The sequence below is a fragment of the Gobius niger genome (assembly GCF_951799975.1).
Source record: "Gobius niger genome assembly, chromosome: 19".
Lineage (NCBI taxonomy): Eukaryota > Metazoa > Chordata > Actinopteri > Gobiiformes > Gobiidae > Gobius > Gobius niger.
The window spans coordinates 27,709,255-27,736,297 of NC_136870.1; the positions used below are offsets into that span (position 1 = coordinate 27,709,255).

The 27,043-nt window shown below is 39.6% G+C and overlaps 3 protein-coding genes across 4 annotated transcripts in view; all 3 read left to right on the forward strand.

Moving 5' to 3' along the window:
* LOC306978592 (protein tweety homolog 2-like) overlaps nucleotides 1-23,648 on the forward strand; it is a 36,222-nt gene extending 12,574 nt beyond the window's left edge. The window contains exons 4-13 of one of the 2 annotated variants that reach the window (XM_079577231.1): nucleotides 1,805-1,877; nucleotides 8,623-8,692; nucleotides 11,312-11,367; nucleotides 14,524-14,616; nucleotides 15,464-15,556; nucleotides 15,852-15,991; nucleotides 16,097-16,291; nucleotides 18,156-18,234; nucleotides 20,776-20,802; nucleotides 23,537-23,648. In XM_079577231.1, the coding sequence (XP_079433357.1) occupies nucleotides 1,805-1,877; nucleotides 8,623-8,692; nucleotides 11,312-11,367; nucleotides 14,524-14,616; nucleotides 15,464-15,556; nucleotides 15,852-15,991; nucleotides 16,097-16,291; nucleotides 18,156-18,234; nucleotides 20,776-20,802; nucleotides 23,537-23,605 (895 nt within the window). In that variant the 3' untranslated portion in view covers nucleotides 23,606-23,648. The remainder of the gene's footprint in view (nucleotides 1-1,804; nucleotides 1,878-8,622; nucleotides 8,693-11,311; nucleotides 11,368-14,523; nucleotides 14,617-15,463; nucleotides 15,557-15,851; nucleotides 15,992-16,096; nucleotides 16,292-18,155; nucleotides 18,235-20,775; nucleotides 20,803-23,536) is intronic. The other variant, XM_079577232.1, reaches the window with a different exon arrangement.
* LOC306978575 (zinc-binding protein A33-like) lies at nucleotides 3,191-4,666 on the forward strand. Its single transcript, XM_079577211.1, has one exon. It carries the CDS (start codon nucleotides 3,196-3,198, stop codon nucleotides 4,633-4,635), a length of 1,440 nt encoding a protein of 479 aa, XP_079433337.1. The 5' UTR covers nucleotides 3,191-3,195; the 3' UTR covers nucleotides 4,636-4,666.
* On the forward strand, nucleotides 6,355-7,764 carry LOC306978271 (zinc-binding protein A33-like; the record flags this gene model as incomplete). Its single annotated transcript, XM_079576794.1, has 1 exon — nucleotides 6,355-7,764. One exon carries the CDS (start codon nucleotides 6,355-6,357, stop codon nucleotides 7,762-7,764), a length of 1,410 nt encoding a protein of 469 aa, XP_079432920.1.
* Nucleotides 23,649-27,043: the final 3,395 nt, after the last annotated feature.

Consider the following 27,043-nt stretch of genomic DNA (forward strand, 5'->3'; position numbering starts at 1 on the left):
TGTCATGTTTTTTTTTAACGTATTTTAGTTTTCATACATTTCATGGTGCTTTTCTTTATTTGTCTCATTTATGACACACTTTTGATGCTGTTTTTTATGGTTTTCATCCTCAACTACATTTTGTTTTTGTCGCCTCTTCATCACTTCCGTCGCTTTTTCCAAGAAGCTTTTAGGTTTAGGTATAGAGAAAATGTGCTCGGTTCAGGTGGGGGTTAAAAGGTGAAAAGAGTCCACAGTCAGAGTCTCAGCCTCCTCTATTGAACTGCGTTGTCTTTGGCGCCCTCGTGTGGGCAGTTGGCGCTACATTAAAGACTAGCGTTGATCCGTAAAATTATCCTACATTTATTAATTAATTAATTTATTACTTTTTTCCCCACACACATTTTAATGACTACGTATGTCGTCAAATATTAAAACTAAATTTGTAGTTTTGACTTAAACCTGTCATTAACAAAACTAACATTAAAAACGGTTAGCTAGCTGGGCTAACGCTAACTCAACGGACTAACGGTAGGTCACGGGTTCTAAAGTAAAGACGATGTTAACTCATTTTAAATTATATAAATCTAATAAAACTACTTGAACTTTTTACATGTGACGCACACGGACATAAATAACTTGTTAATGACCTCATACACGCACTGTTTAATTTGTTTATTCGAAGATTTGACATAAAAACGTAAGAATATGCGTCACTTTGGGGTTGGCCACGGGGATAACGTTTTTTTAATAATATATTTTAAGTTAATGAATATGTTGTTGTTCTTGGGTTAATTCAAAAAAGAAATAATGTGTATATTTCTAACAATTAATTAGAAATAATTGTTTGATTTTTTTTTTTTTTGCTAGTTTATGTCTAGCTTTGCCTCACATCAGCAAAGGCTAACGGTTTAGCTAACTGTATGTCTGCAAATTATCATATTTCACTGATTAATATGCTTGTTTATTAGGTGGTAGAAGCAACAGTTTAATGTAATGTAAAGTATAAAATAAATATGATACAATTAGGTTTAGTAATAAGAATTAGAAGTTAGCAAGTTAATGGGGAATATTCTGGAAACCAAGTTGGAAGTTTTAAATTTCTGCTGTTTTCTGTCACAAAATGTACTTTGAAAATCTCTGCACTTTTAGACTTCAAAGTTCATTTTTAACCTCTTAACCCCCGCTTTAACCAAGTGCTGTCCAGCTTTACCCAAACCTCAAAGGTTACAGCATGTAGGCCAGTGTAGCACCTCATTCGAAAGCCAAGACCTACAAAACTCATCTAAACAGATCTTTCTCCTTGCGTTTTTCAATAGCTTTTTGTCACTTTTTGCTTCAGTTTTGTCACTTAATTTTGTCTCTTTTTCATCGCCTTTTCTTAATTGCGTTTTCATCACACAGTTTAGTCACTTTTCATGGCTTTTCTTGTCGCCCTTTTTTTTACATTTTCATCCTTGTATTCGTTTGACTCTTTTTTTCAAGAAGCTTTTAGATTCGGGTAAAGCCAAACTGGAGAAAATGTGCTCGGTTTCAGGGTTAAGAGGTTAATACGTGGTTTACATAGCGGCACTAGACCCGATTTATTCACATTTTTATTCTATTTAAGTCCAGTTTAGTCCTGATTTGATCTTGCTCTAGGCCTGGTGGGACTGAGAAGGTCAGATATTCCATGAGACAAGTTTGAAAAAAAGTGTGACTTAAAATAAGCTAGACACCAATAAATGTGATAAAACAACCTAAACATAACCACATGATGTTTAATATTTGCTCAGATGTTGTTGTTGCTCAGTGTGACCTGGTAAACATGGCCGCTCTCTTTCAGGATGATGGTGTGTGGAGTCCTGGCCCTGATCCTGAGCTGGGCGTCTCTCGGGGCAGATCTGGCGACGGCTGTGGTGAGACTAAACTTCATTTAACTCTGGTTATAACACGACATGCACAAGATTAATGACAACACCTCATTTTAGTGACAAAAAAACAATTAAGTTACTCGTTATTTTATTTGTATCTCATGCTAGGTTTGTCTAGTTTGTTGTTACAACTTGTTACAGATGTTATTGGGAGCTCCTCCTGACTTTTGGGGGTGTTCAAAGCTGGGTTTAAAAGTTCAGCAGCATAGTGCTCGTGGAAGTGCAAATAATCCTAATCATGAAGCAGTTTGAAAACAAAACCAGGGCTGTACAACTTCAAAAATACAAAATACAGAAATGCAGAATATAAGTATAAATAAATATCAGCATTAGGTGCGTATGATAGATACAAAAGCTGTTCTGTACTTCAGCCACGAAGAGTCTGATTAAACATAGATGGTGAAACTTAATAGTATTTCCAATATTATTTTCAAATGAAACTTAATTTGAATGTTTTGATTTTGAACACTCGCTCTACTAGGGCCTGAATGACTACTGATTTTTAGAAGTCGACTTTATAGTCATGAAAGTCAACATAGAGTCGACTAGTCGTGTGATGACGTCATCATATGAACAATGGAGGAAAAAGGCCTAATTAACAACAAGTACAATATGTTCACGTCCAAATCTGTCATGTAATAATGTAGGCTCACATGTAAGCAGGTTTTACAGCGTATTTTCTGAGTTAATTTACAACATAGTGGCTTATTACCATTTCCTTGGTTTTAACTTAATTTTTGGGCAAAGCTCAGTGTTGACCTGCGCCTCCAGAAACAAACAGATCCGCGTCCTCTCTCCTGCTTCGTTTGTCTCGCTCTCCTCTCGGCCTCATCTGCTCTCCTTTGTACTGTAGTATCATCTTGAAAACTGAAACTCTATGTAGAGCACTAAAAAGTGAACACTGTAACGCTGTTTATTGTCCCACCGAAACATGGAAAAGGAGTTCCGCCTTGACATTAATGTTGAAATTATGCAGAGGGATAGAGGGAGTTAGAAAGAGATAAACACACGACTAGTCGACTCTGTAAAAATGAGGTCGACTCTTACACAGTTCATGCCTTATGCTCTGCTAAATCATTTTGTCATTACTTATATGGCTGCTTGTTGTGCTTTGGCGGAGTTTCTAAGTTGTTAAGTAAGTAAAGAGCTCCCTCTGCTGGAGAGGGCATGACTCCACGACCTGAATGACTCTAGGTGAATCAGGAAGAAGGAAGTGAACTTTAATCTGACGCTGTCACACGGCTGCCTCCACTTTCCAGTGCTTTGGATAAATTATAAACCCAGAAGAAGAGGACACGGAGTCATGGCCGAGCGAGTCTCTGCGGTGGACGACTATCTGACCTGTGCTGTGTGTCTGGACACCTTTAAGGAGCCGGTGACTCTGGGCTGTAACCACAGCTTCTGCCGCAGCTGTTTAGAGACGCACTGGGACCGGACCAAAGCCAAGACCTGCCCCGTCTGCAGGAGGAAGTCTTCTAAAGAATCTGTAGATGTAAACTTTGCTCTGAAGCAGCTGTGTATCTCCGTGACAGAGAAACAGTCGTCAGAGAAACTCTTGTCTGAGAAACCGTCGTCAGAGAAACAGTCGTCTGAGCACAGAGCTGGAGCCTGCGCTGCTCACTCCGACTCGCGCTCTCTCTTCTGTTTGGACGAGGACCGGGCCGTGTGTCCCGTCTGTGAGTTTTCTCGGCACAAAGAGCACACGGTGGTGCCTTTAGAGCAGGCGGAGACTCGTCTGAAGCAGCAGCTTCTCTCTGAGCTGCAGCCTCTGCTGAAGCACAGAGCAGAGGCTCAGTCTTTACAGCAGCTCTATGAAAACCTCCTGCAGCACTCGGAGAAACAGGCCTCTGTCTGCGAGGCCCACATCAGAGCCGAGTTCAGCCGGTTCCACAGGTTTCTGCAGCAGGAGGAGGAGCTCCGGCTGAAGGCTGTGAGGGAGGAGCAGAGCAGACGGGCCCAGACTGTGAGCCCTGAGCTGGGCAGGATCAGGGACACACTGGCCTCTGTGGAGCGGAGCATCCAGGAGCTACAGACACAGCTGCAGAAGACACAGGAGGACTTCATCTCCTCTTATAAACCAGCCCAGACCCACAGCCCACAGCCGCCCCCTCAGCCCGGACCAGGACTGCTCCTAAACCAGGCTGAGCTCCTGGGGAACCTGGCCTTCAGGGTCTGGAGGAAGATGGGGAAGACAGTCCAGTTCAGCCCAGTCATTCTAGACCCAAACACAGCCCACCCAAATCTGCATCTGTCTGAGGACCTGACCAGTGTGGGACGTTTGGACCCTCCTCTGGAGCTCCCGGATAATCCTGAGAGGTTCAGTAAATTTATCCATGTCCTGGGTTCAGAGGGATTCCGGTTTGGGACTCATGTCTGGGACGTGGAGGTGGGAGACTATCCTTTCTGGTTCATTGGAGTGGCCAAAGAGTCATTCGACAGGAAAGGGAAACCTGATCCTACGCCAAAAAATGGACTTTGGTCTTTACTGTTTTTTAAAAATGACTATTTTACAGCTCATAAGAAGCTGTTCATCCGAAAGCGTCCACAGAAAGTCCGTGTTCAGGTGAACTGTAATGAAGGGACAGTTTCCTTCTATGACCTCAGTGACATGTCTCTGATTGACTCTTACACAGACTCTTTCACTGAGAAACTATTTCCATATTTTGGTGTTGGACCTTCTAACTCTGACTGTCAAACCAAAGAGCTCCGGATCTGCCCTGAACCTGCTCAGAGTCACGTCTGAGGGCTGTGTTTAACAGTTAAATCATTACTTAATACTTTCATGAAAAATGCTGATCACCGGTATGTAAGTCAATCAAATGCACTGATTGGGTTAAATGTAATAGTTCTGTCTGTAAATGCTGGAGTAAAAATGGTTTAGTAAAATATAACAAATCTATTTCAGGTTTTTGTACAAAGAAACATCAACAAACTCTAATTTTTATACCAATTTCTAAATCTGTCTGTAAACCTTTATCCCTGTGATTCATTTGTCACATCAGCTCAAGAATAAAACGTAAATCTTTCAAACTTTGTCTAAATGTTGTTTGGTTTCATTAGGCAGAGTCAGAGGAGAGTTTTGGTTTAAATGTTTGTTAATATAAATAGTTTCATTAACAGAACTTTTCTAACTATAACCAGCTACAGGAGGGCAATATATCGCCTACAAGATAATACTGAAATAGCTGTGTGGAAGATATAATGTACAATATTGATTTTAGCTCCAAAGTTAAGAACTGTGGAAAAAATTGGGGGAATGAAAATATAAGGAAAAAAGGGGTAAAAAATACAGAAAATGTCAGGATTTTTTTTTTTTTTTAAATTGGCAAAAATGTGGAAAAAATGGGAAAAACTTTGATAAATGTGGTTGTGTCGTTTGTTCTGGATAATTATCCTCTTGAGCAACAAAACAGTGCTAATGCGGACGTCTGCAGCACATCTTTACATATATCTGATGGTTTACAAAATCTCTTCATCATCGTTATCAGAAAGTCCCAAAAACATTAAGATTATTGTCAATATCACCCTGACCTGTAACCAACCTCTGCATCTGCACAAGGCCTTTTATTAGATAAGAGTAAGACCTGCACAATAATGAGAGAAACTTATGATAATAACAGTTTTGAAATGGCTACAACAATAAAATCATGATAACGTTGTTCAGAAAAGACTCTAAAATATAAAGAAGTTGATTATCTGTGCACATGTTTGTATATAAAGAGTGCATCACAAGTTTATTTTATTGTTTTTTATAGTGACGTGTAAATGTCCCAGAGCTTCTTTGACTGGAGGATATTTTTGCAGCTGAAGTTGAGGAGATCGTGGCCTGTTCATATTTAAACTCGTCTTATAAAACCCAGAGGCTGCTCTTTGGCCTCTGTTAAACCTTTATTACAGGTGAGTGTGTGATAAGAGCGGCCTTTGCCCGTGAACAAACCTATAGGTGTGACTTGATACTTTCCGGACTCTCACTCTCTCAGACTCACACTTATCAGAGCGGTGCGGAGCCTGGATCTACTTAAAACTCTCCTCAGATCAGAGTTTTAGGGCAGTCACGGAGACATGGCTGATCAGAACTGCACTCTGTGTCAGGACACCTTTAAGGAGCCGGTGACTCTGGGCTGTAACCACAGCTTCTGCCGCAGCTGTTTACAGATGCACTGGGAACGGACCAATTCCAATACCTGCCCCATCTGCGGAAGGAAGTCTTCAAAAGAATTTACACATATAAACTTTGTTTCAGAGGCTGGAAAGAGAACTAAAGCGTGCAACCTCTGCTAAACCCTTTATTACATGTGAGTGTGTGATAAGAGCTTCCTTTGCCCTCTGCATGAAAAAAGAGATACTGAACAAAGTCAGACTTCCCGGACTCTCACTCTCTCAGACTCACATTCATCAGAGCGGCTGCAGAGCCTGGATCTACTGCTAACGCTCCTCAGATCAGAGTTTTAGACTCGGAGTCATGGCCGAGCGAGTCTCTGCGGTGGACGACTATCTGACCTGTGCTGTGTGTCTGGACACCTTTGAGGAGCCGGTGACTCTGGGCTGTAACCACAGCTTCTGCCGCAGCTGTTTAGAGACGCACTGGGACCGGACCAAAGCCAAGACCTGCCCCGTCTGCAGGAGGAAGTCTTCAAAAGATAATATTATTATCAATTTTGCTCTGAAGCAGCTGTGTATCGCAGTGACAGAGAAACCGTCGTCTGAGAAACAGTCGTCTGAGCACAGAGCTGGAGCCTGCGCCGCTCACCCTGAGACGCCCTCTCTCTTCTGTTTGGACGAGGACCGGGCCGTGTGTCCCGTCTGTGAGTTTTCTCGGCACAAAGAGCACACGGTGGTGCCTTTAGAGCAGGCAGAGACTCGTCTGAAGCAGCAGCTTCACACTGAGCTGCAGTCTCTGCTGAAGCACAGAGCAGAGGCTCAGTCTTTACAGCAGCTCTATGAAAACCTCCTGCAGCACTCGGAGAAACAGGCCTCTGTCTGCGAGGCCCACATTAGAGCGGAGTTCAGCCGGTTCCACAGGTTTCTGCAGCAGGAGGAGGAGCTCCGGCTGAAGGCTGTGAGGGAGGAGCAGAGCAGACGGGCCCAGACTGTGAGCCCTGAGCTGGGCAGGATCAGGGACACACTGGCCTCTGTGGAGCGGAGCATCCAGGAGCTACAGACACAGCTGCAGAAGACACAGGAGGACTTCATCTCCTCTTATAAACCAGCCCAGACCCACAGCCCACAGCTGCCCCCTCAGCCCGGACCAGGACTGCTCCTAAACCAGGCCGAGCTCCTGGGGAACCTGGCCTTCAGGGTCTGGAGGAAGATGGGGAAGACAGTCCAATTCAGCCCAGTCATTCTAGACCCAAACACAGCAAACCCAAAGCTGCATCTGTCTGAGGACCTGACCAGTGTGGGACGAGCTGACCCTCCTCTGGAGCTCCCTGAGAATCCTGAGAGGTTTAATGAAAGGGACCGTGTCCTGGGCTCAGAGGGATTCAGCTCTGGGACTCATGTCTGGAATGTGGAGGTGGGAGAACATCCACACTGGGCCATTGGAGTGGCCAAAGAGTCAGTCCAGAGGAAAGGGAAACCTGATCCTACGCCAAAAAATGGATTTTGGTGTTTACTGTTTTATAATAATAAATATTTTACAGCTCATAACACGCTGAACATGACAAAGCGTCCACAGAAAGTCTGTGTTCAGCTGAACTGTGATAAAGGGACAGTTTCCTTCTATGACCTCAGTGACATGTCTCTGATTCACTCTTACAAAGACTCTTTCACTGAGAAACTATTTCCATATTTCCTTGTTGGACGCTCTAACTCTGACTGTCAAACCAAAGAGCTCCGGATCTGCCCTGAACCTGCTCAGAGTCACGTCTGAGAGCTGTGTTTTAACTTTTTTAATCATTCTTTAATTGTGTCTTTTATGACACATGCTGGACCTGGTTATTCAAATGCACTGATTGGGTTAGAAATAATACTCAGTTCTGTCTGTAAATGCTGAAGTAAAAATGGTTTAGTAAAATAAATATATCACATTTATTTCATGCTTTTGTATAAAGAAACATCAGCAAACTTTCATTTTTATGCTGATTTCTAAATCTGTCTGTAAAAACCTTTATCCCTGTGATTCATTTGTCACATCAGCTCAAGAATAAAACGTAAATCTAAAAACAGTTTTTATTGAAATGTTTGTTAGTATAAATAGTTTCATTAACAGAACTTTTCTAACTATAACCAGGTAGATATAATGTACTATATCGAGTTTATCTCCAAATTTAAGAACTGTGAAAAAAAAATTGGGGGAAGGGGAATTAAAATATGAGGAAAAAATGTGGAAGAAAATATTGAAAATTTCAGAAAAAAAAATTGTGAAGAATTTGAAAAAATGTGGAAAGGTTTTGAAATTGCAACAACAATGAAATCATGATTACATTGTTCAGAGACGGTGCATCACAAGTTTATTTTATTGTTTTTTATAGTGTGTGAGTGTGTGATAAGAGCTGCCTTTGCCCGTGAACAAACATACAGGTGTGACTTGATACTTCCCGGACTCTCACTCTCAGACTCACACTTATCAGACTGTGTGTTTAAAGTGTGTTCCTCACGTCATGGATTTGATAGCTGTCTGTTTTCCATATTTTATCACGTCTTGTTCCTGTTCACATTTCAAAATATAACATTGAGATCCCCAGAATAATGTTTTTAACTGAATTGCTTTTTGTTTGTTTCTCTTCAGGGCACGAGTGACTTCTGTGTGGCCCCCGACAGGTTCATCCTGAGTCAGACCCAGGGCGTCGTCGGAAGTGGTAAGAGCTTCACTAAAACCCGCTAAGAGGCCACAGAGCTAACAGGCCACAGAGCGAACAGGCCACAGAGCGAACAGGCTACTGATCTAACAGGCTGCAGAGCTAACAGGCTACAAAGCAAACAGGCCACAGAGCTAACAGGCCACAGAGCGAACAGGCTACAGAGCTAACAGGCTACAGAGCTAACAGACTACAAAGCAAACAGGCCACAGAGCTAACAGGCTACAAAGCAAACAGGCCACAGAGCTAACAGGCCACAGAGCGAACAGGCTACAGAGCTAACAGGCTACAGAGCTAACAGACTACAAAGCAAACAGGCCACAGAGCTAACAGGCTACAAAGCAAACAGGCCACAGAGCTAACAGGCCACAGAGCGAACAGGCTACAGAGCTAACAGGCTACAGAGCTAACAGACTACAAAGCAAACAGGCCACAGAGCTAACAGGCTACAAAGCAAACAGGCCACAGAGCTAACAGGCTACAAAGCAAACAGGCCACAGAGCTAACAGGCTACAGAGCTAACAGGCCACAGAGCGAACAGGCTACAGAGCTAACAGGCCACAGAGCGAACAGGCTACAGAGCTAACAGGCCACAGAGCGAACAGGCCACAGAGCGAACAGGCTACTGATCTAACAGGCTGCAGAGCTAACAGGCTACTGATTTAACAGGCTACAGAGCTAACAGGCTACAAAGCAAACAGGCCACAGAGCTAACAGGCTACAAAGCAAACAGGCCACAGAGCTAACAGGCTACAGAGCTAACAGGCCACAGAGCGAACAGGCCACAGAGCGAACAGGCTACTGATCTAACAGGCTGCAGAGCTAACAGGCCACAGAGCGAACAGGCCACAGAGCGAACAGGCTACTGATCTAACAGGCTGCAGAGCTAACAGGCTACTGATTTAACAGGCTACAGAGCTAACAGGCTACAAAGCAAACAGGCCACAGAGCTAACAGGCTACAAAGCAAACAGGCCACAGAGCTAACAGGCTACAAAGCAAACAGGCCACAGAGCTAACAGGCTACAGAGCTAACAGGCTGCAGAGCTAACAGGACACAGAGCGAACAGGCTACAGAGCTAACAGGCTACAAAGCAAACAGGCCACAGAGCTAACAGGCCACAGAGCAAACAGGCTACAGAGCTAACAGGCTACAGAGCTAACAGGCTACAAAGCAAACAGGCCACAGAGCTAACAGGCCACAGAGCTAACAGGCCACAGAGCTAACAGGCCACAGAGCTAACAGGCTACAGAGCTAACAGGCTACAGAGCTAACAGGCTACAGAGCTAACAGGACACAGAGCTAACAGGCTACAGAGCTAACAGGACACAGAGCTAGCAGGACACAGAGCTAACAGGCTACAGAGCTAACAGGACACAGAGCTAACAGGACACAGAGCTAACAGGACACAGAGCTAACAGGACACAGAGCTAACAGGCTACAGAGCTAACAGGACACAGAGCTAACAGGCCACAGAGCTAACAGGACACAGAGCTAACAGGCTACAGAGCTAACAGGCTACAGAGCTAACAGGACACAGAGCTAACAGGACACAGAGCTAACAGGCCACAGAGCTAACAGGCCACAGAGCTAACAGGCTACAGAGCTAACAGGACACAGAGCTAACAGGCTACAGAGCTAACAGGACACAGAGCTAACAGGCTACAGAGCTAACAGGATACAGAGCTAACAGGACACAGAGCTAACAGGACACAGAGCTAACAGGACACAGAGCTAACAGGACACAGAGCTAACAGGCTATAGAGCTAACAGGACACAGAGCTAACAGGACAAAGAGCTAACAGGACACAGAGCTAACAGGCTACAGAGCTAACAGGCTACAGAGCGAACAGGCTACAGAGCTAACAGCCTACTGATCTAACAGGCCACAGAGCTAACAGGATACAGAGCTAACAGGACACAGAGCTAACAGCCTACTGATCTAACAGGCTACAGAGCTAACAGGATACAGAGCTAACAGGACACAGAGCTAACAGGACACAGAGCTAACAGGACACAGAGCTAACAGGCTATAGAGCTAACAGGACACAGAGCTAACAGGACAAAGAGCTAACAGGACACAGAGCTAACAGGCTACAGAGCTAACAGGCTACAGAGCGAACAGGCTACAGAGCTAACAGCCTACTGATCTAACAGGCCACAGAGCTAACAAGCTACAGAGCTAACAGGTTATCACATGGTGTTCATGTAGCTGGATTTATCGAGAGCCCACGGCTTGATTTTCCATCCTTCACAATTTTCCGTCAAAGCTGAAAATATTCCGTAAAATGACAGAGAATTTTCAGTTGATGTAACCTCTGAACTAAAGTTTTTTTTTCAATACGGTACCCAGCCTTCCTCAGGGAGCCACAGAGCCCAGATCTTAGTCTTATTGAGAGTCTTTGGGATGTGCTGGGGAAGGTTTGGTGGTCACACTCTCCCATCTTCAATACAAAATCTTGGTGGAAAATGAACGCAGCACTGGATCTTTGGACATAGCAGAAGCTAATTGAAGAATGTGGCTGTAATTAAGGGTGTTTTTGGTCAGGCTCATTAATGGTAAACCCCACACTCCGGAACAAGTAAAATATTTAACTATTTTCTCATTGTTTTTCACAGATATCGTGCACTACTACCTTTACTGCAACCAGACCCTCACCAACCCCTTCCAGCAGGTGTGTACTCTCTGTACTCTCTCACCTAACGTGTGACCGTATATGAGGGACTCCTTTATAAATGTACCACTGAAGGAATCGCCCCGTGGCCCCGGCCCCCCACGTTGAGACTCTCCCGCTCTCCCGTTTTTCTGCTCGGGTTAAACCCCGTCTGACTCTGAGCTCGACAAACGGGCCGCGCTTCAGGGATTTTCTGCCTCTCACTCTCCATCTTTGTCAAAGCTCGCTGCGCTGGCGTCCTCGTCCTCAGAGCGCTGTGGGGAAAGGACGGGTTCAAAGAGACAACGCTCCACTGTCTCGTCTCCTCACGCCCCACTTTTCACAGTGAAGTCAGAATAAAGCAGTCACTGAACCTAAAGAAAGTGTTACGCATTATTTCTACTGGTTCCAGGCGAGTCGCCGCAGTGAGAATAATAACAACATAACAATAATAACTTCTGCTGCAGATTAAATATGACAGTAAATTTAATGTAAGTTTTCTGTCATTGTCCGTCTTCATATAAAAGCTTAATCATGAACAACTCATTACTTAAGTGTGATTAACTACTTAACAATGAATGTAAGTTTGGCATTAACTGTAGTAGTTCAGTAGTTATTAAGTGTTAGTCACACCTAACTAATGTGTTCATGATGAATTAAGTGCTATTTCATCATTTATGAACCTCTTAACTCCCGCCTGAACCGAGAGGATCTTTTTCCCCACGTCATCAGATTTTATTTCCATCATTTTTTTTGTTGGGTTTTCAACTCATTTTTGTAACTTTTTTGTCATTTTTTTGGTTATTTTTTGTCTTTTTTTGTCACATTTTTTTCATTTTTTCATCAAATTTTTGTCATTTTTTGGTCCATTTTTTATCACATTTTTGTAGTTTTTTCGTAATTTTTTTGTTAATTTCTTGTGACATTTTTGTGACATTTTTGCTACTTTTTCATCAATATTTCGTCACTTTTTTGTCACATTTTTGTCATTTTTTCATCATTTTTTCATCATTTTTTGTCACATTTTTGTCATTTTTTCATCACATTTTTGTCACATTTTTGTCATTTTTTCATCAAATTTTTGTCATTTTTTGGTCACATTTTTGTCATTTTTTCGTCCATTTTTTTTCAATTTCTTGTGACATTTTTGTGACATTTTTGCTACTTTTTCATCAATTTTTCGTCACTTTTTTGTCACATTTTTGTCATTTTTTCATCAATTTTTTGTCTTTTTTTGTCACATTTTTGTCACATTTTTTGTCATTTTTTCATCAAATTTTCATCACATTTTTGTCACATTTTTGTCACATTTTTGTCATTTTTTCATCAAATTTTTGTCATTTTTTTTGTCACATTTTTGTCTCTTTTTTGTCCATTTTTTATCACATTTTTGTCATTTTTTCGTCCATTTTTTTTCAATTTCTTGTGACATTTTTGCTACTTTTTCATCAAATTTTCGTCACTTTTTTGTCAATATTTTCTCACTTTTTGTCACATTTCCATCATTGTTTTCGTCTCAGTTTTGTTGCTATTTTCACACCTTTTTTCCAGAAGCTTTTGTATTGGGGTAAAGCCAAACTGCAGAAAATGTGCTCGGTTCCGGTGGGAGTTAAGAGATTAAAGGAACAGGCCACCGTTCTTCCAGACTGATTATGTTCTTACCTGAGCTTAGACGAGTTGATGTGTACCTGTCTGGACTTTGTGCTAACAACGGTCGTTTTGCGTGACTGAGCGCACACACAAAGACTACACAGGTACACATCAACTTGTCTAAGCTCAGGTAACATGTCTCAGTTTAGAAAAACTGTGGCCTGTTCCTTTAAGGCTAAATTAGGTATACTCATTATAAATCTGTCAGGAATTACATATATAAAAATCCCTGTAAATAAAAACAACAACTTCCAAATGCTAAAAGCTGAAAGAGTTTGAAGAGCACCTCATTTATAAGTTTGTTTACTATTTCCTTAAGTAAATTTACTCGTCTACTACGCAGTGATCCAGAGCACTCTGCCTCTTCTTTTTTAGTTTAAAGGGGGGGTATTATGCAAAATGGACTTTTTCAAGCTTTCCATCATGTTATTCTGTCTCTCCCTCATTAAAAACATGGCTGAAGTGTTGCCTTGGCACATTCACGTATTTCTGAGTAATCTGTAAAAACTCTGATGGCGGCCATTTTAGGGATAGGTTTGCCTGAGTCCTCCTAGGAACGCCCCCACCTCCTGGAGACGCCTCCGAGCTTTGGTCACCAGCCGAGTAACCAACCACTGCTCCTCAGCAGAACCCCCTCCCCACTGATGCCACAGACAGCGTGTGGAGGGGGCGTGTCTAAAGGCTCAGAGGTTCTTAAAGAGACAGAGGCCTATTTCAAGACATTCACTACAGCCATTTTGAGAGAGACATTTTATACAAGGCAGTTATTCTAATTTACTGCATTTACAGACCAACAGAAGGTTTGTCATCATTGTAGAGTGATATAGACTGGTGCTATGGGACTGAAAAAAGCAGAACTTCCAAATGCTTCCAAATGCTGTTGAGGCCAAGGCAGTAAAGTTTGGACCTTTTCAACGTGGCAAGCCACTTTGATACAACAAAAATGATGGAGAGCTACTTATGCGTCAAAGACTCTTTTGTGGAGTTCACCCAGAATTAATCTAAAATGTGAGTCTTCAAGAGTAAAAAGTGTTTGGTGAGTGACCTAGAAAGGACTGAAGAGCGACGAGTTGGAAATCTCTGCTGTCGGAGCGACTAAAGGCAGCCCTAAAAACGCCCTGTGTATATTTCTTTAGCCGCTGCCGTCTCCCACAAAGGAACCATATTTGGATTACAGACAGAGTTTAAACTAAGATGTTCAGGAGAAAACTTGCTTAGAATCTCATCTCATTTTGCTTGATATTAACCTCATCATTAATTATTTGTTGCAGTGGGCGTTCCGGATCGTTCGCATGGTAATTTTGCAGGGCTTAAACACATTCAGCTGTTTGCAAATATAAAGAGAATTAAATCCGCACAGATGTGTTTGTGTTTGTGGCATTAAACATCGAGCCTTTAGGTTAAGGACTTGCTGCTTCCTGTGTAAACCCCGTCATCGGTCGCTGCCTCGCTGCTGTTGTCCCTAACAGATCTTTGTTCGCTTTAACTGGTTTGTTTCGATTCTAATCTTCTGGTGGTTCTCTGCAGCCGCTGGCAGTCTTCCAGAGGTCAATGACCACGATGCAGATCCAGATCCAAGGCCTGCTGCAGTTCGCGGTTCCCCTGTTTCCCACCGCTGAGGTACTTCATCAGTATTCAACCACACATGACTTTAATATAAGCTTTTAACCGCTTAACTCCCGCCTGAAGCGAGCGCATTTTCTCCAGTTTGGCTTTAGTCCAAAAGCTTCTGGAAAAAAGGTGAGAAAATAGCAACAAAACTGAGACGAAAACAATGATGGAAATGTGACGAAGAAGTGACAAAAAATTGACAAAAAAATGACGAAAATGTGACAAAAATTTGACAAATAAATAACAAAAAAAATGACAAAAATTTGATAAAAAATGACAAAAATCAAACAAAAAAGGACCAAAATTTGATAAAAAATTGATGACATTTTTTTTTAAATGTGACAAAAAATGACAAAATTTGATAAAAAAATGGATGATTTTTTTTTTAAATGTGACAAAAAAAAAAAAAGAAAAAAAAAAAGAAAAAAATGTGGCAGAAAAGGACCAAAATTTGATTGAAAAAATTGATGACATTTTTTTTTAAATTTGACCAAAAAATGACAAAAATGTGACAAAAATATGACCAAAATTTGATGATAAATTGATGATTTTTTTTTTTAAATGTGACAAAAAATGACAAAAAAATTACAAAAATCTGATAAAAAATTTGACAAAAAAATTACAAAAAATTTGACAAAAAATTGATAAAAAATTGACAAAAATGTGACCCAAAAGTTACTAAAATGAGTTGAATACCCAACAAAAAAATGATGGAAAAAAAATCTGATGACGTGAGGAAAAAGATCCTCTCGGTTCAGGCGGTCGTTCAGAGATTAAAGCCAGTGTTTCCTGGAGCTCCTCAAATGACCCAGTATTTGCTAGTTCTGTATTTAAACCGTCTCTAATGTCTCCTCAGAGGGACCTGCTGGGGATTCAGAAAGTCCTGAACACGTCTGAGTCCAGTCTGCACCAGCTCACGGCTCTGCTGGACTGTCGGGGCCTCAACAAGGTGACGCACTCTCACCATCACAGCAAAGTGATAAATCAGATGGATGTCCACATTAATCAATCACCTAATCATTATTTGTGAGGGAAATAGTGACATTGTTTTACCTTTTTATACCAGAGCTTTATCGAAAATACAAGGATATGGTCCAAAACACAGATTAGATTAGACAGAAAAGGTGTTGAATTTAATGCCAGTCTTAGTTTGAACCATATTAATCTGAATTTTAAACTGTAAACCGCTCTTTAGATAGTTGTGATGTTGTAGATGTTTGTACTGAACGCTCTGGTCTCCTCAGGACTACGTGGACGCCATGTTTGGGGTCTGTTACGACGGCGTGGAGGGCGTGCTGTACCTCTGTCTGTTCTCTCTGCTCTCCGCCGCCGCCTTCACCCTGATGCTGTGCGCCGTGCCCCGGGCCTGGAGAAACATCGCCAGGTCAGCGGAGTCTAACCCACAGCCTCACTCACCACCTCGAGAGTCTAACCCTCAGCCTCTCTCACCACCTCGGGAGTCTAACCTTCGACCTTCTGTCCGTTACAGAGAGAGAGAGTACGGAGACATCGACGAGGAGGATCCCTTTAACCCCAGAGCGAGACGAACCAACCCCCAAACCCCCAACCACAACCTGCAGAGTCTGTGCAGCTACAGCAGCAGCCTGGGCAGCCAGAGCAGCATCCACCGCCCCCATACTGCCAATACTACTGCCAATACTACTGCGCCGCTGACCGAGTACATGTGAGTACTGACGCCTGGACAGGATCGTCTGGATTCTGCATTTCTCTACACATTTTGTCTCAGTTGGAGAAGCTGCACGTGAGCGGGGCACCATTACATTTTTTCCAGATACCGGTACATTAACGTACTTGGTTTTTGATACTGATACCTGAATGAAACAGATTAACAGTGTTTTTTTATTCCTTTTCCTTTTCCTTCCATTTCTTTTACATTTGTACCATTTATTTGTTTCTTTAGATCCCCATCAGCTGCTGAAACAAAGCTGAGGTGAAACAACCAAGAAAAAAACACTTTCCACATTTTTCTTAATTTTTTTCTTTTTTTTTTTTCCTTCCACCCGATTTTTACAAGTGTTTTCCCAAATTTTCCACCTTTTTCCCAATATTTTTTTCTTTTGAAATGTTTTTTTTCTTTTACCCCAAATTTTCCCCAATATTTCCCAATATTTTTTTTTCTTTTTCCATCCTCCCCCTATTTTTTACACATTTTTTCCTAATTTTTCGCCCAATATTTTTAAAATGTTTTCCAACTTGTGTTTAACCTCTTAGCTCTCGCCTGAACCGAGAGGAGCTTTTTCCTCACGTCATCAGATTTTTTTTCCATCATTTTTTTGTTGGATATTCAACTCATTTTTGTAACTTTTTTGTCATTTTTTCTCATTTTTTGTCACATTTTTGTCATTTTTTTGTCACATTTTTGTCACATTTTTGTCTTTTTTTTCTTCATTTTTTTGGCAAATTTAAAAAAAAAAGTCAAATTTGTGTAATTTTTTTGTATTTTTTTTGTCAATTTTTTCTCACTTTTTTGTCATTTTTTGGTCATTTTTTGTAATTTTTTTGTCAATTTTTTGCCACATTTTTGTCAATTTTTTATCCCATTTTTGTAATTTTTTTGTCCATTTTTTGTCACTTTTTTGTCATTTTTTTGTCACATTTTTGTCTTTTTTTTCTTCATTTTTTTGGCAAATTTAAAAAAAAAAGTCAAATTTGTGTCATTTTTTTTGTCATTTTTTGTCATTTTTTGTCACATTTTTGTCATTTTTTTGTCACATTTTTGTCACATTTTTCTTTTTTTTCTTCATTTTTTTGGCAAATTAAAAAAAAAAGAAGTCAAATTTGTGTCATTTTTTTGTAATTTTTTAGTCAATTTTTTATCACATTTTTGTCATTTTTTTGTCCATTTTTTTCACATTTTTGTCATTTTTTTGTCATTTTTTTGGTCAATTTTTTGTAATTTTTTGTCAATTTTTTGCCACATTTTTTGGTCCATTTTTTATCACATTTTTGTCATTTTTTGTCAATTTTTTGTCACATTTTTGTCATTTTTTGTCACATTTTTGTCTTTTTTTTCTTCATTTTTTTGGCAAATTAAAAAAAAAAAAGTCAAATTTGTGTCATTTTTTTTGTCAATTTTTGTCCTTTTTTGTCCTTTTTTTGTCCTTTTTTTGTCCTTTTTTGTCCTTTTTTTGTCAATTTTTTATCACATTTTTGTCATTTTTTTGTCACATTTTTTGTCACATTTTTGCCACTTTTTCATCCTTGTTTTCATCTCAGTTTTGTTGCCATTTTCACACCTTTTTTCCAGAAGCTTTTGGATTGGGGTAAAGCCAAACTGGAGAAAATGTGCTCGGTTCAGGTGGGAGTTAAGGGGTTAACTTTTTTTTTTTGACCAACAGCATCAAAACTGGAATATAAAGATTTTCAATACTTTTATTTTTTGTGACTCCATCATGGCCGTGTTTCCCAAACTTATTCATTCACAAATCCTGACATGTTTGGTATTGACATGACACACGGAATCCCCCCGACAACGCTTTGTAGTCCAAATATGGTCACATTTTGAATAATTGCGTGTGTGTTTTCAGGAACCACACGGCTTTATTCGGAGGAACCCCGCGGTACGAGAACGTCCCCTTGATTGGACGCGGGTCTCCGCCCCCCTCTGTGAGTCCCACTCTCTCACCGCTCTCTCCATCGTTACAGCCGAGTCTGTGAAACTGTTACACTTTGTAGAGATAAACATTCTGTCAGAACATCAGCAGCTGAGACTTATATCCTCACACCAGTGCCAGGCTGGAGGTGAGGCCCAAAGGCACGTCAGCAGAAGGAGGTGGAGCCTGGTTCCTCCAGACTTTACAGGCTTGGACTGAACAACATTAGAAAGGTTCTAATTCCTGCTTACACTGCAAAAAGTGCCCTACTAAAAACAAGGAAACAAATCTTAAAATAAGACATTTTGTCTTGTTTTAAGGAAAAAATTCTGCCAATGGGGTCAGTATTTTTTTCTTGCTAAGAATTCTTATTTCTAGAATATTTTTCTCATCATAAAACAAGAAAGAAACACTAAATTTAAGCAAATAAAGCTAGAAATGTCCTCAGAAAATGTAATCATTGAAGGAAAACATTCTTATTTAGTGAAAAATTGTGGATATTTTACTTAAATGTTGCTTGATTTAAGTAAAATGTTCTAAATTACTCACATTTTTGAGCAAAATGTTCTTAATAAATACTAATATTTAAGGAAAATAAGAAAAAATATTCTTTGTCTAATGAGTTAAGAAGATTTAAAAAGTTTTTCTTTCTTGTTACAAGAAAAACTAGCATGTTTTTTTGCAAATATGAACTAAGAAATGGCTAGATTTTATTTCCAAAAAAGAATTTTTTTTCTCAAGAAAACTTTGCGGCAAAACATTATTACTTTTTAGGGAAAAAATAAGAACTTATTATTTAAAGTAAGACATTTTTTACTTGCTTAGAATCCACTTTTTGCAGTGTAATTTAATGAGATTCGAACCCAAAAAGCTCAAGGAGGAATTTTTACACATTTTTTTATTTCAAAAACTAAACAAGCCCCAGAATTCCTCTGTGTAACTAATATGTCACAAAATAAAACCATCATTCAGATTTCATCATTCAAAATATCTGCATTTTTATACATTAAACGCCTTATTTTTATATGATATGTTTATATCGTTAATATACTGCAGGAGTTTCTAATTGATATTTGTAAATGTGTTCCTCATTAACATGCAGCTTAACGCCTTTAATCTTGGACTTGAGAATCGTAATGGCTGTAATGATCTCGGTGCTAAAGTTTATGTGATACAGTCTGACGTTTCTGCTGCAGAGAAATAAATGAATGAATCAATCAATAGTTTTGTTTAGTTCAATATGAGAACAGGAGCTGCCTCAGCTGCACCAAACATTAGGGCAATAAAACAAACTGACCCTGTGTCTCATTACCATTTTATTATGTGTAAAAATCCAATAACTGTAGTGAACAAGTTTACAAACAAAGTCCAGACCAAACCGCTTATTTTTGTATCACTTAAACGGTGAAGATTCTCAAATCATCACTCAGCTTAAGTACCGTAAATTCTCTAACACTGGCCTGTGTTCCATTAGAGGCCGGGTCTCTGACAGAGGCCGGGTCTCTGTTAGAGACCCGGCCTCTGTCAGTTTCTAATAAAAGCCGGGGCTTTTATTAGAAACTATAGCAGTAGAAATGTTCCCTATGTTAGGAATTTGTCTCATACTGGTGTAAATGAAAACTCACGTGCAGGAAGTAACAAACTGAACCCGGGCCGAGGGGGACGCTGCGGAGGAGCTGATCTGAGCGTAACTTTGACACAGATTTAGCCACTTTTCAAACCTCCTGTGACCATATTTGGAAACAGGGAAACAAATGTTGTGTGACCCTCCAGGGTTTTAATAAAGTCTCCATCGCGTCTTCAAAGCACGTCCAGCTGCTCCGTGTGCAGGTCAGTCCCGCGCCTCAAAATAACTCCTCCCATCAGCGCGAGCGTCTCGTCTTCTCTCGGGTCAGTCTCATGATCGATCACAAACACAAACGCTCCGTCTAAACTCGCCTTTAACCAAGATAACAACAAATAATCCGGTCTGCGGTAAAAACGAAACAGAAACCTGCAGTGACACTGATGTCAAAGCTCCGCTAACAGCAACGAAACACTTCCTGTTGTCCCGACAAAATAAAAGGCGTCAATGTTCCAGCCGCTGGGAGAGGGTTTAAAATGTTTATTAATAAATGAACCTAATATTTTAGGTGCAAATGGACACAAATCTCGTTTTTCTTCGTTTTCCTGGTCGTCCGTTTTGCTCAAATAGAAATAAAGGCCTGTCTGTAATTGTGGCCTGGTTCCAATAAAGGCCTGGTCCTGATGCCCTTGAGTAAATAAAGGCCCCGGCCGATATTAGAGCATTTACAGTACTTCTTCACCTGTAATTAAAACCATTTAGTATTTGGCCGGTTGATTTGGCAGAAGATGACTCTCACAGCGATATTACTTGTTAAATGTAATGTTTTCGTTCTCTGGTTTAAAACGTGCGCTGTGAACAACATAATCTCCCATTAGACATTATTTACAAACTCGTCCCACCCTCATACCTCCACCTCCATCGGCTTCTGCTAATCTCTGCGTTTCTTTCTGTTGGTCCTCGTTTCTTCATCTCTGCTCCACGTCGTAGGTTTATCCTCCGCCGTTTATGAACAGAGTAAGTCCTTCCAGCTTTGCCACGTTGGACTCTTCTTCATTCACTCTCTCCTCATCCTGTCGTTTGCCTGCACCTTCATTTCAGCACGACTCTCCCCCCAATGCACCCCTCGGGTTAAAACGGGGTTTGTCTCCCCCTGTTGGCCACACAGTTGTATTGCACTGACTCCTGAGCACATGCTTCTCCTCTTTCTGTTTATCAGCATGAAGTTCCCATAAAATACTTTTAACTTGCCTTGGGATCAGTATTTGACACAATACTGCAACTACTACTACTACTACTACTACTACTACTACTACTACTACTACTACTACTACTACTACTCCTACTACTACTACTACGATTTAGGGTTGCAAAGGGTGTAAAAAAAATAATCTTCCAGAAACTTTAGTTATAGAAACGACTACAATTTTCAGTAAACTCACTGTCCCAAAATGCCGTATATGCTACTTTTTAGGGACGGGTGGATCCAAAGAATTGATATATCGATACCAAACGGCTACTTTTTAAGTATCGATATTGGGCAAAAAGTATCGATGCTAATTTGCATATGTAAAAAGAAGGCGGGGCAGCAATTATCAACTCAAAAGGATGATTTATTTCTTTGTTCTGAGTCATAACAGTCACAACAGCAAAGGATTGAATTTAGCCGGGCTGATCATTCTGTTTTAGGTTCTGTTTGTCATTTAAGTTTTAATTTAACATTTTGTTTGTGTGTTTAACTTCACATTAGTATTGTTTAATTAACCAGTTAAAGTCATATAATTTTAATTGACCAGTTAATTATATAAAATAACCAGTTTTAGAGATGTATATTGATTGAAACACATTCACCCATATGAAATGACCAGTATCGGTATCGGTATCGACAAAAATGACCCCAAAAGTATCGGTATCGTATCGATTCCAAAAAATGTGGTATCGCCCATCCCTACTGCTTTTGGAAAGGGATTATAATGTTTCCTTTTGAGGTGACATAAAACTCTCACTGCATTATTATTCCTCATCATACCCACAGGGGCTGCTCGATTATTGAAAAAATAATAATCACGATTTTTTTTGTCATAATTGAAATCACGATTATTTGTTCCTTTAAACACTGATGATATTTGATGTTTTCTGGACAGTCATAAAAGTACAAATGATTTCAAGTACGCCTTGATTAAAGAGAGGTCCTTGTTTCACACCTGCCCCCTGCTGGCCAGCCCTCACACCTGCACAAGCAAACTGAGCAGCGCGGCCTGATGACATCATCACACAGCGCCGTTTGTTTTTATGTCAGACAAAAGCATCGAGTCGTGGCACGAGAAAAGCGAAGGGAAAATAATATATATATAATCGATTTTTTGCGATTATGCTAATTTTGTAATCGTTGACTGTTGTAATCAAAATCGTAATCGAATTTCGATTAATTGCACAGCCCTAATACCCACTATATGTTTACTAAATATCATACAATTTTACTGTGAAACTCAAGAGAAATGTGAGGAACAAAATGGCTGCTACTGTGAATATACTCATTGTCCAAATTGCCATATATGATGGATTTGTGAACAGATTATAATGAAGTCTTTTGAGGTGATACAAAACTCGCACTGGATTATTATTCCTCATTATGCCTAGTACATGTCTGCTTAATATAATTAAATCTGACTGTGGAAAAAAAAGGTGTGAAAATAGCAACAAAACTGAGACGAAAACAAGGATGAAAATGTGAAAAAAGTGACAAAACATTGACAAAAAATGTTTAAAAAATGACAAAAATGGACGAAAATTTGACAAAAAAGTGAGAAAAATTTTATGAAAAATTTAGAAAAAATTGACGAAAAAATGATAAGAATTTGACAAAGAAATGCGAATAATTTGACAAAAAAGTGACGAAAAAGTGACAAAAAATTTACAAAAAATGGACAAAAATTTTACAAAAAAGTGAGAAAAATTTGACGAAAAATTGCGAAAAAAAGGACGAAAAAGTGATAAGAATTTGACAAAGAAATGCGAATAATTTGACGAAAAAGTGACGAAAAAGTGACAAAAATTTAACAAAAAATTAACAAAAAATTAACAAAAAATGGATAAAAAATTGACAAAAAATTGACCAAAAATTAACAAAAAATTGACAAAAAATTGACAAAAAATTAACAAAAAATTTACCAAAAATTGACAGAAAATTGACAAAAAATTGACAAAAAATAACAAAAAATGGACAAAAATTTGACAAAAAAGTGAGAAAGATTTTACGAAAAATGGAGAAAAAATGGACAAATAAAACGTCACAAAAAATTTACAAAAATGAGACGACTGCCCAACAAAAAAAGTGATGAAAAAAAATCTGCCGTGAGGAAAAAGTTCCATTTAGTTTTGTAGGTCATTCAATTGAGGCGTTACACTGGCCTGCAGGATTTGGGTAAAGCTGAACTGGAGAAAATGCTCTCGGTTCAGGCGGGAGTTAAGAGGTTAATAAACAGGATTTATGCACAGAAAAAGTATTTTGGGGGTAAATTTTGTCCCTCAGCGCCCCCTAACTAAAATATCTTCCCACCGCTGTTTATTCCCATTCATTCCTGAAGCTTTGCGACTTTTTGCAACCCTACTACTACTACTACTACTACTACTACTACTACTGCTACTACTACTACTACTACTACTACTGCATGTAAGAAAACTAGCATCACGTTAAAATAAATGTCAGTTCCTTGTTCTAACGTGTGTTTTCTGCTCCTCTCGCCTCCAGTACTCGCCGACCATGAGGGCCACCTACCTGTCCATGACCGAGGACCAGAACAGACACTTCCACACATAGAGCGCCCCCTGCTGTCCGGAGGAGGAACCTGCACCGCCCGCTCTTAACGGACGGGTTTACGGTTAGGACTGAGAACGTTTTCCTCAAGCGATTTCTTTTGGGGATTTGGAAAAGTTACAAGAGTTATGCAAAACTTTGGGGGTTTGTGGAGGAAAAGGCAGGATGTTTTTTTAAAGAGGAGGTAACGTTTGTTTCCCTAAAAGTGCGAGGATATGTCCGTAACTTTGAGCACGGTACGTTTTTTGAGGCGAGATGCTGCAGAGGTTTTTAGCTCGTATGAAAAAGAATGAGATTTCCAGGAAGTAATTCTGACATTTTTACATATCTAATTCCTGCCGCTTTTATTGAGCTTTGAACCTAAAAACCAAGGAGAAATTGCATAGTTTTGCCTCTTAAAAAGAACTTACCGTAAATGCTCTAATACTGGCCTGTATTCCATTAGTGGCCGGGTCTCCGACAGAGTCCGGGTCTCCGACAGGGGCCGGGTTCGTGGCTGGCGGAGGCAAATTAAAGCCGGTCTCTAAAACAGGCCGGGGCTTTTATTAGAAACTATAGCAGTAGAAATATTCCCCATGTTAGGAATTTGTCTCATACTGGTGTAAATGAAAACTCAGGTGCAGGAAGTAACAAACTGAACCCGGGCCGATGGGGGACGCTGCGGAGGAGCTGATCCCAGCGTAACTTTGACACAGATTTAGCCACTTTTCAAACCTCCTGTGACGATATTTGGAAACAGGGTTAATGTTGTGTGACCCTCCAGGGTTTTAATAAAGTCTCCATCGCGTCTTCAAAGCACGTCCAGCTGCTCCGTGTGCAGGTCAGTCCCACGCCTCAAAATAACTCCTCCCATCAGCGCGAGCGTCTCGTCTTCTCTCGGGTCAGTCTCATGATCGATCACAAACACAAACGCTCCGTCTAAACTCGCCTTTTACACAAGATAACAACAAATAATCCGGTCCGCGGTAAAAACGAAACAGAAACCTGCAGTGACACTGATGTCAAAGCTCCGCTAACAGCAACGAAACACTTCCTGTTGTCCCGACAAAATAAAAGGCGTCAATGTTCCAGCCGCTGGGAGAGGGTTTGAAATGTTCATTAATAAATGAACCTAATATTTTAGGTGCAAATGGACACAAATCTTGTTTTCTTCATTTTCCTGGTCGTCCGTTTTGCTCAAATAGAAATAAAGGCCTGTCTCTAACTGTGGCCTGGTTCCAATAAAGGCCTGGTCCTGATGCCCTTGAGTAAATAAAGGCCCCGGCCGATATTAGAGCATTTACGGTATATGCGACTAAACATCACTGAATTATTTCCCCCACTCACCTGCAGCGTCTCGCCTTAAAACGTCTAGACTTCACGTCGTTCCCGCTCGTTTCCCTGAAGCACAAACTCACAGGCCACTCTTTTCCGACACATTTCTTTGGTTTGAGCAGGAAAGCTTTACGTCGCCGTCTGTACGAACTGCCTTCTGTAAATATCTCTAACACTTTTATTTTGTCAAAACGATGTGCCATTTTTATATATTTTTTCTAGTTTGTCGTGGTGAAGCACAGGTTTTCTTTTTTTCTATTTTTATAAAAGGGCCACTAACCGAGAGAGAGAGAGAGAGAGAGAGAGAGGAGTTCTGACGCTGTAGTGTTGACGAGTGTTGTAGACCAGGCAACACCATAAGGACTAATTTATTGGTAATACATAGATTTAATACTTATTTTGTAAGTGTTTCGATGCATGTGGTAGACACTGTTGGGCCGCTGGAGTGGCCTCTGATGTAATGTGAATGAATAAAGTCTGTTTTGAGTAAAAAAAAAAAAAATCTTGTTGGTTTTCTCTTTTTTTTTTCTTTGGGCTTTACCCCAATCCAAAAGCTTCTGGAAAGAAGGTGTGAAAATAGCGGCAAAACTGAGACGAAAACAATGATGAAAATGTGACAAGAAATTGACAAAAATGTGACGAAAAAATGACAAAAATGTGACGAAAAAATGTCAAAAATGTGATGAAAAAGTGACAAAAATTTGATGAAAAAGTGACAAAAATTTGATTAAAAAGTGACAAAAATTAAAAAAAAATTGACAAAAATATGATAAAAAAGTGACAAAAATTTGATTTAAAAAGTTACAAAAATTTGATGAAAAAGTGACAAAAATAAAAAAAAATGACAAAAATTTGATAAAAAAGTGACAAAAATTTGATTTAAAAAGTGACAAAAATGTGATGAAAAAGTGACAAAAATTGGATTAAAAAGTGACAAAAATATGATAAAAAAGTGACAAAAATTGGATTAAAAAAGTGACAAAAATTTGATGAAAAAGTGACAAAAATTTGATTAAAAAAGTGACAAAAATTTGATGAAAAAGTGACAAAAATGTGATGAAAAAGTGACAAAAATGTGATGAAAAAGTGACAAAAATGTGACGAAAAAATGACAAAAATTTGCTGAAAAAAGTGACAAAATGTGATGAAAAAGTGACAAAAATGTGACGAAAAAATGACAAAAATGTGATGAAAAAAGTGACAAAAATGTGATGAAAAAGCGACAAGATTTGATAAAAAAAAAGTGACCAAAATTAGAAAAAAAAATTGACAAAAATATGAAAAAGTGACAAAAATGTGATTAAAAAAAGCCACTAAAGAGTAACAAAAAAGTGACAAGAATGTGATGGAAATAAACCTCAAAAAATGTGACAACAACACAAGGACAAAGACCTGTTTACATCAGTTTTGTAGGTCTTAGCTTTCAAATGAGAAACTGGCCCATAGGCTGTGAGCTCCAGTCGAGAAACCTTTAGATTTGGGTAAAGCCGAACTGGAGAAAAGTCTGCTTTGAGTAAAAAAAAAAAAAAAAATCTTGTTGGTTTTCTCTTTTTTTTTCTTTGTCATCATAAAGTCAGGAGTGTTTGAAATACTAGTCATGTCAAAAATTACTGGAGAAAAGTTATATTTTCAAGTGATGATCTGAGTTGGAGCAGTGGCCGAGTTGCAGTTTAGTAACACGTCCAGGGAGACGAGCTGGAGACGTGAAGTTACAGTCAGGTCTGAGGTAAAATAAAAAAATGCTTGTATTTCATTCTATGTATGGAATAAATGTTTCAAGGTTTGGCTTTAACCCCTTAACTCCCGCCTGAACCGAGCACATTTTCTCCATTAAGCTTTACCCAAATCCAAAAGCTTCTGGAAAAAAAGGTGTGAAAATAGCGACAAAACTGAGACGAAAACAATGATGGAAATGTGACAAGAAATTGACAAAAATGTGACGGAAAAAATGACAAAAATGTGATAAAAAATTAACAAGAAAATTACAAAAAATTGATGAAAAAATTACAAAAATGACAAAAATGTGATAAAAAATTGACAAGAAAATTACAAAAAATTGACGAAAAATTACAAAAATTTGATAAAAAATTGACAAGAAAATTACAAAAAATTGACGAAAAAATGACA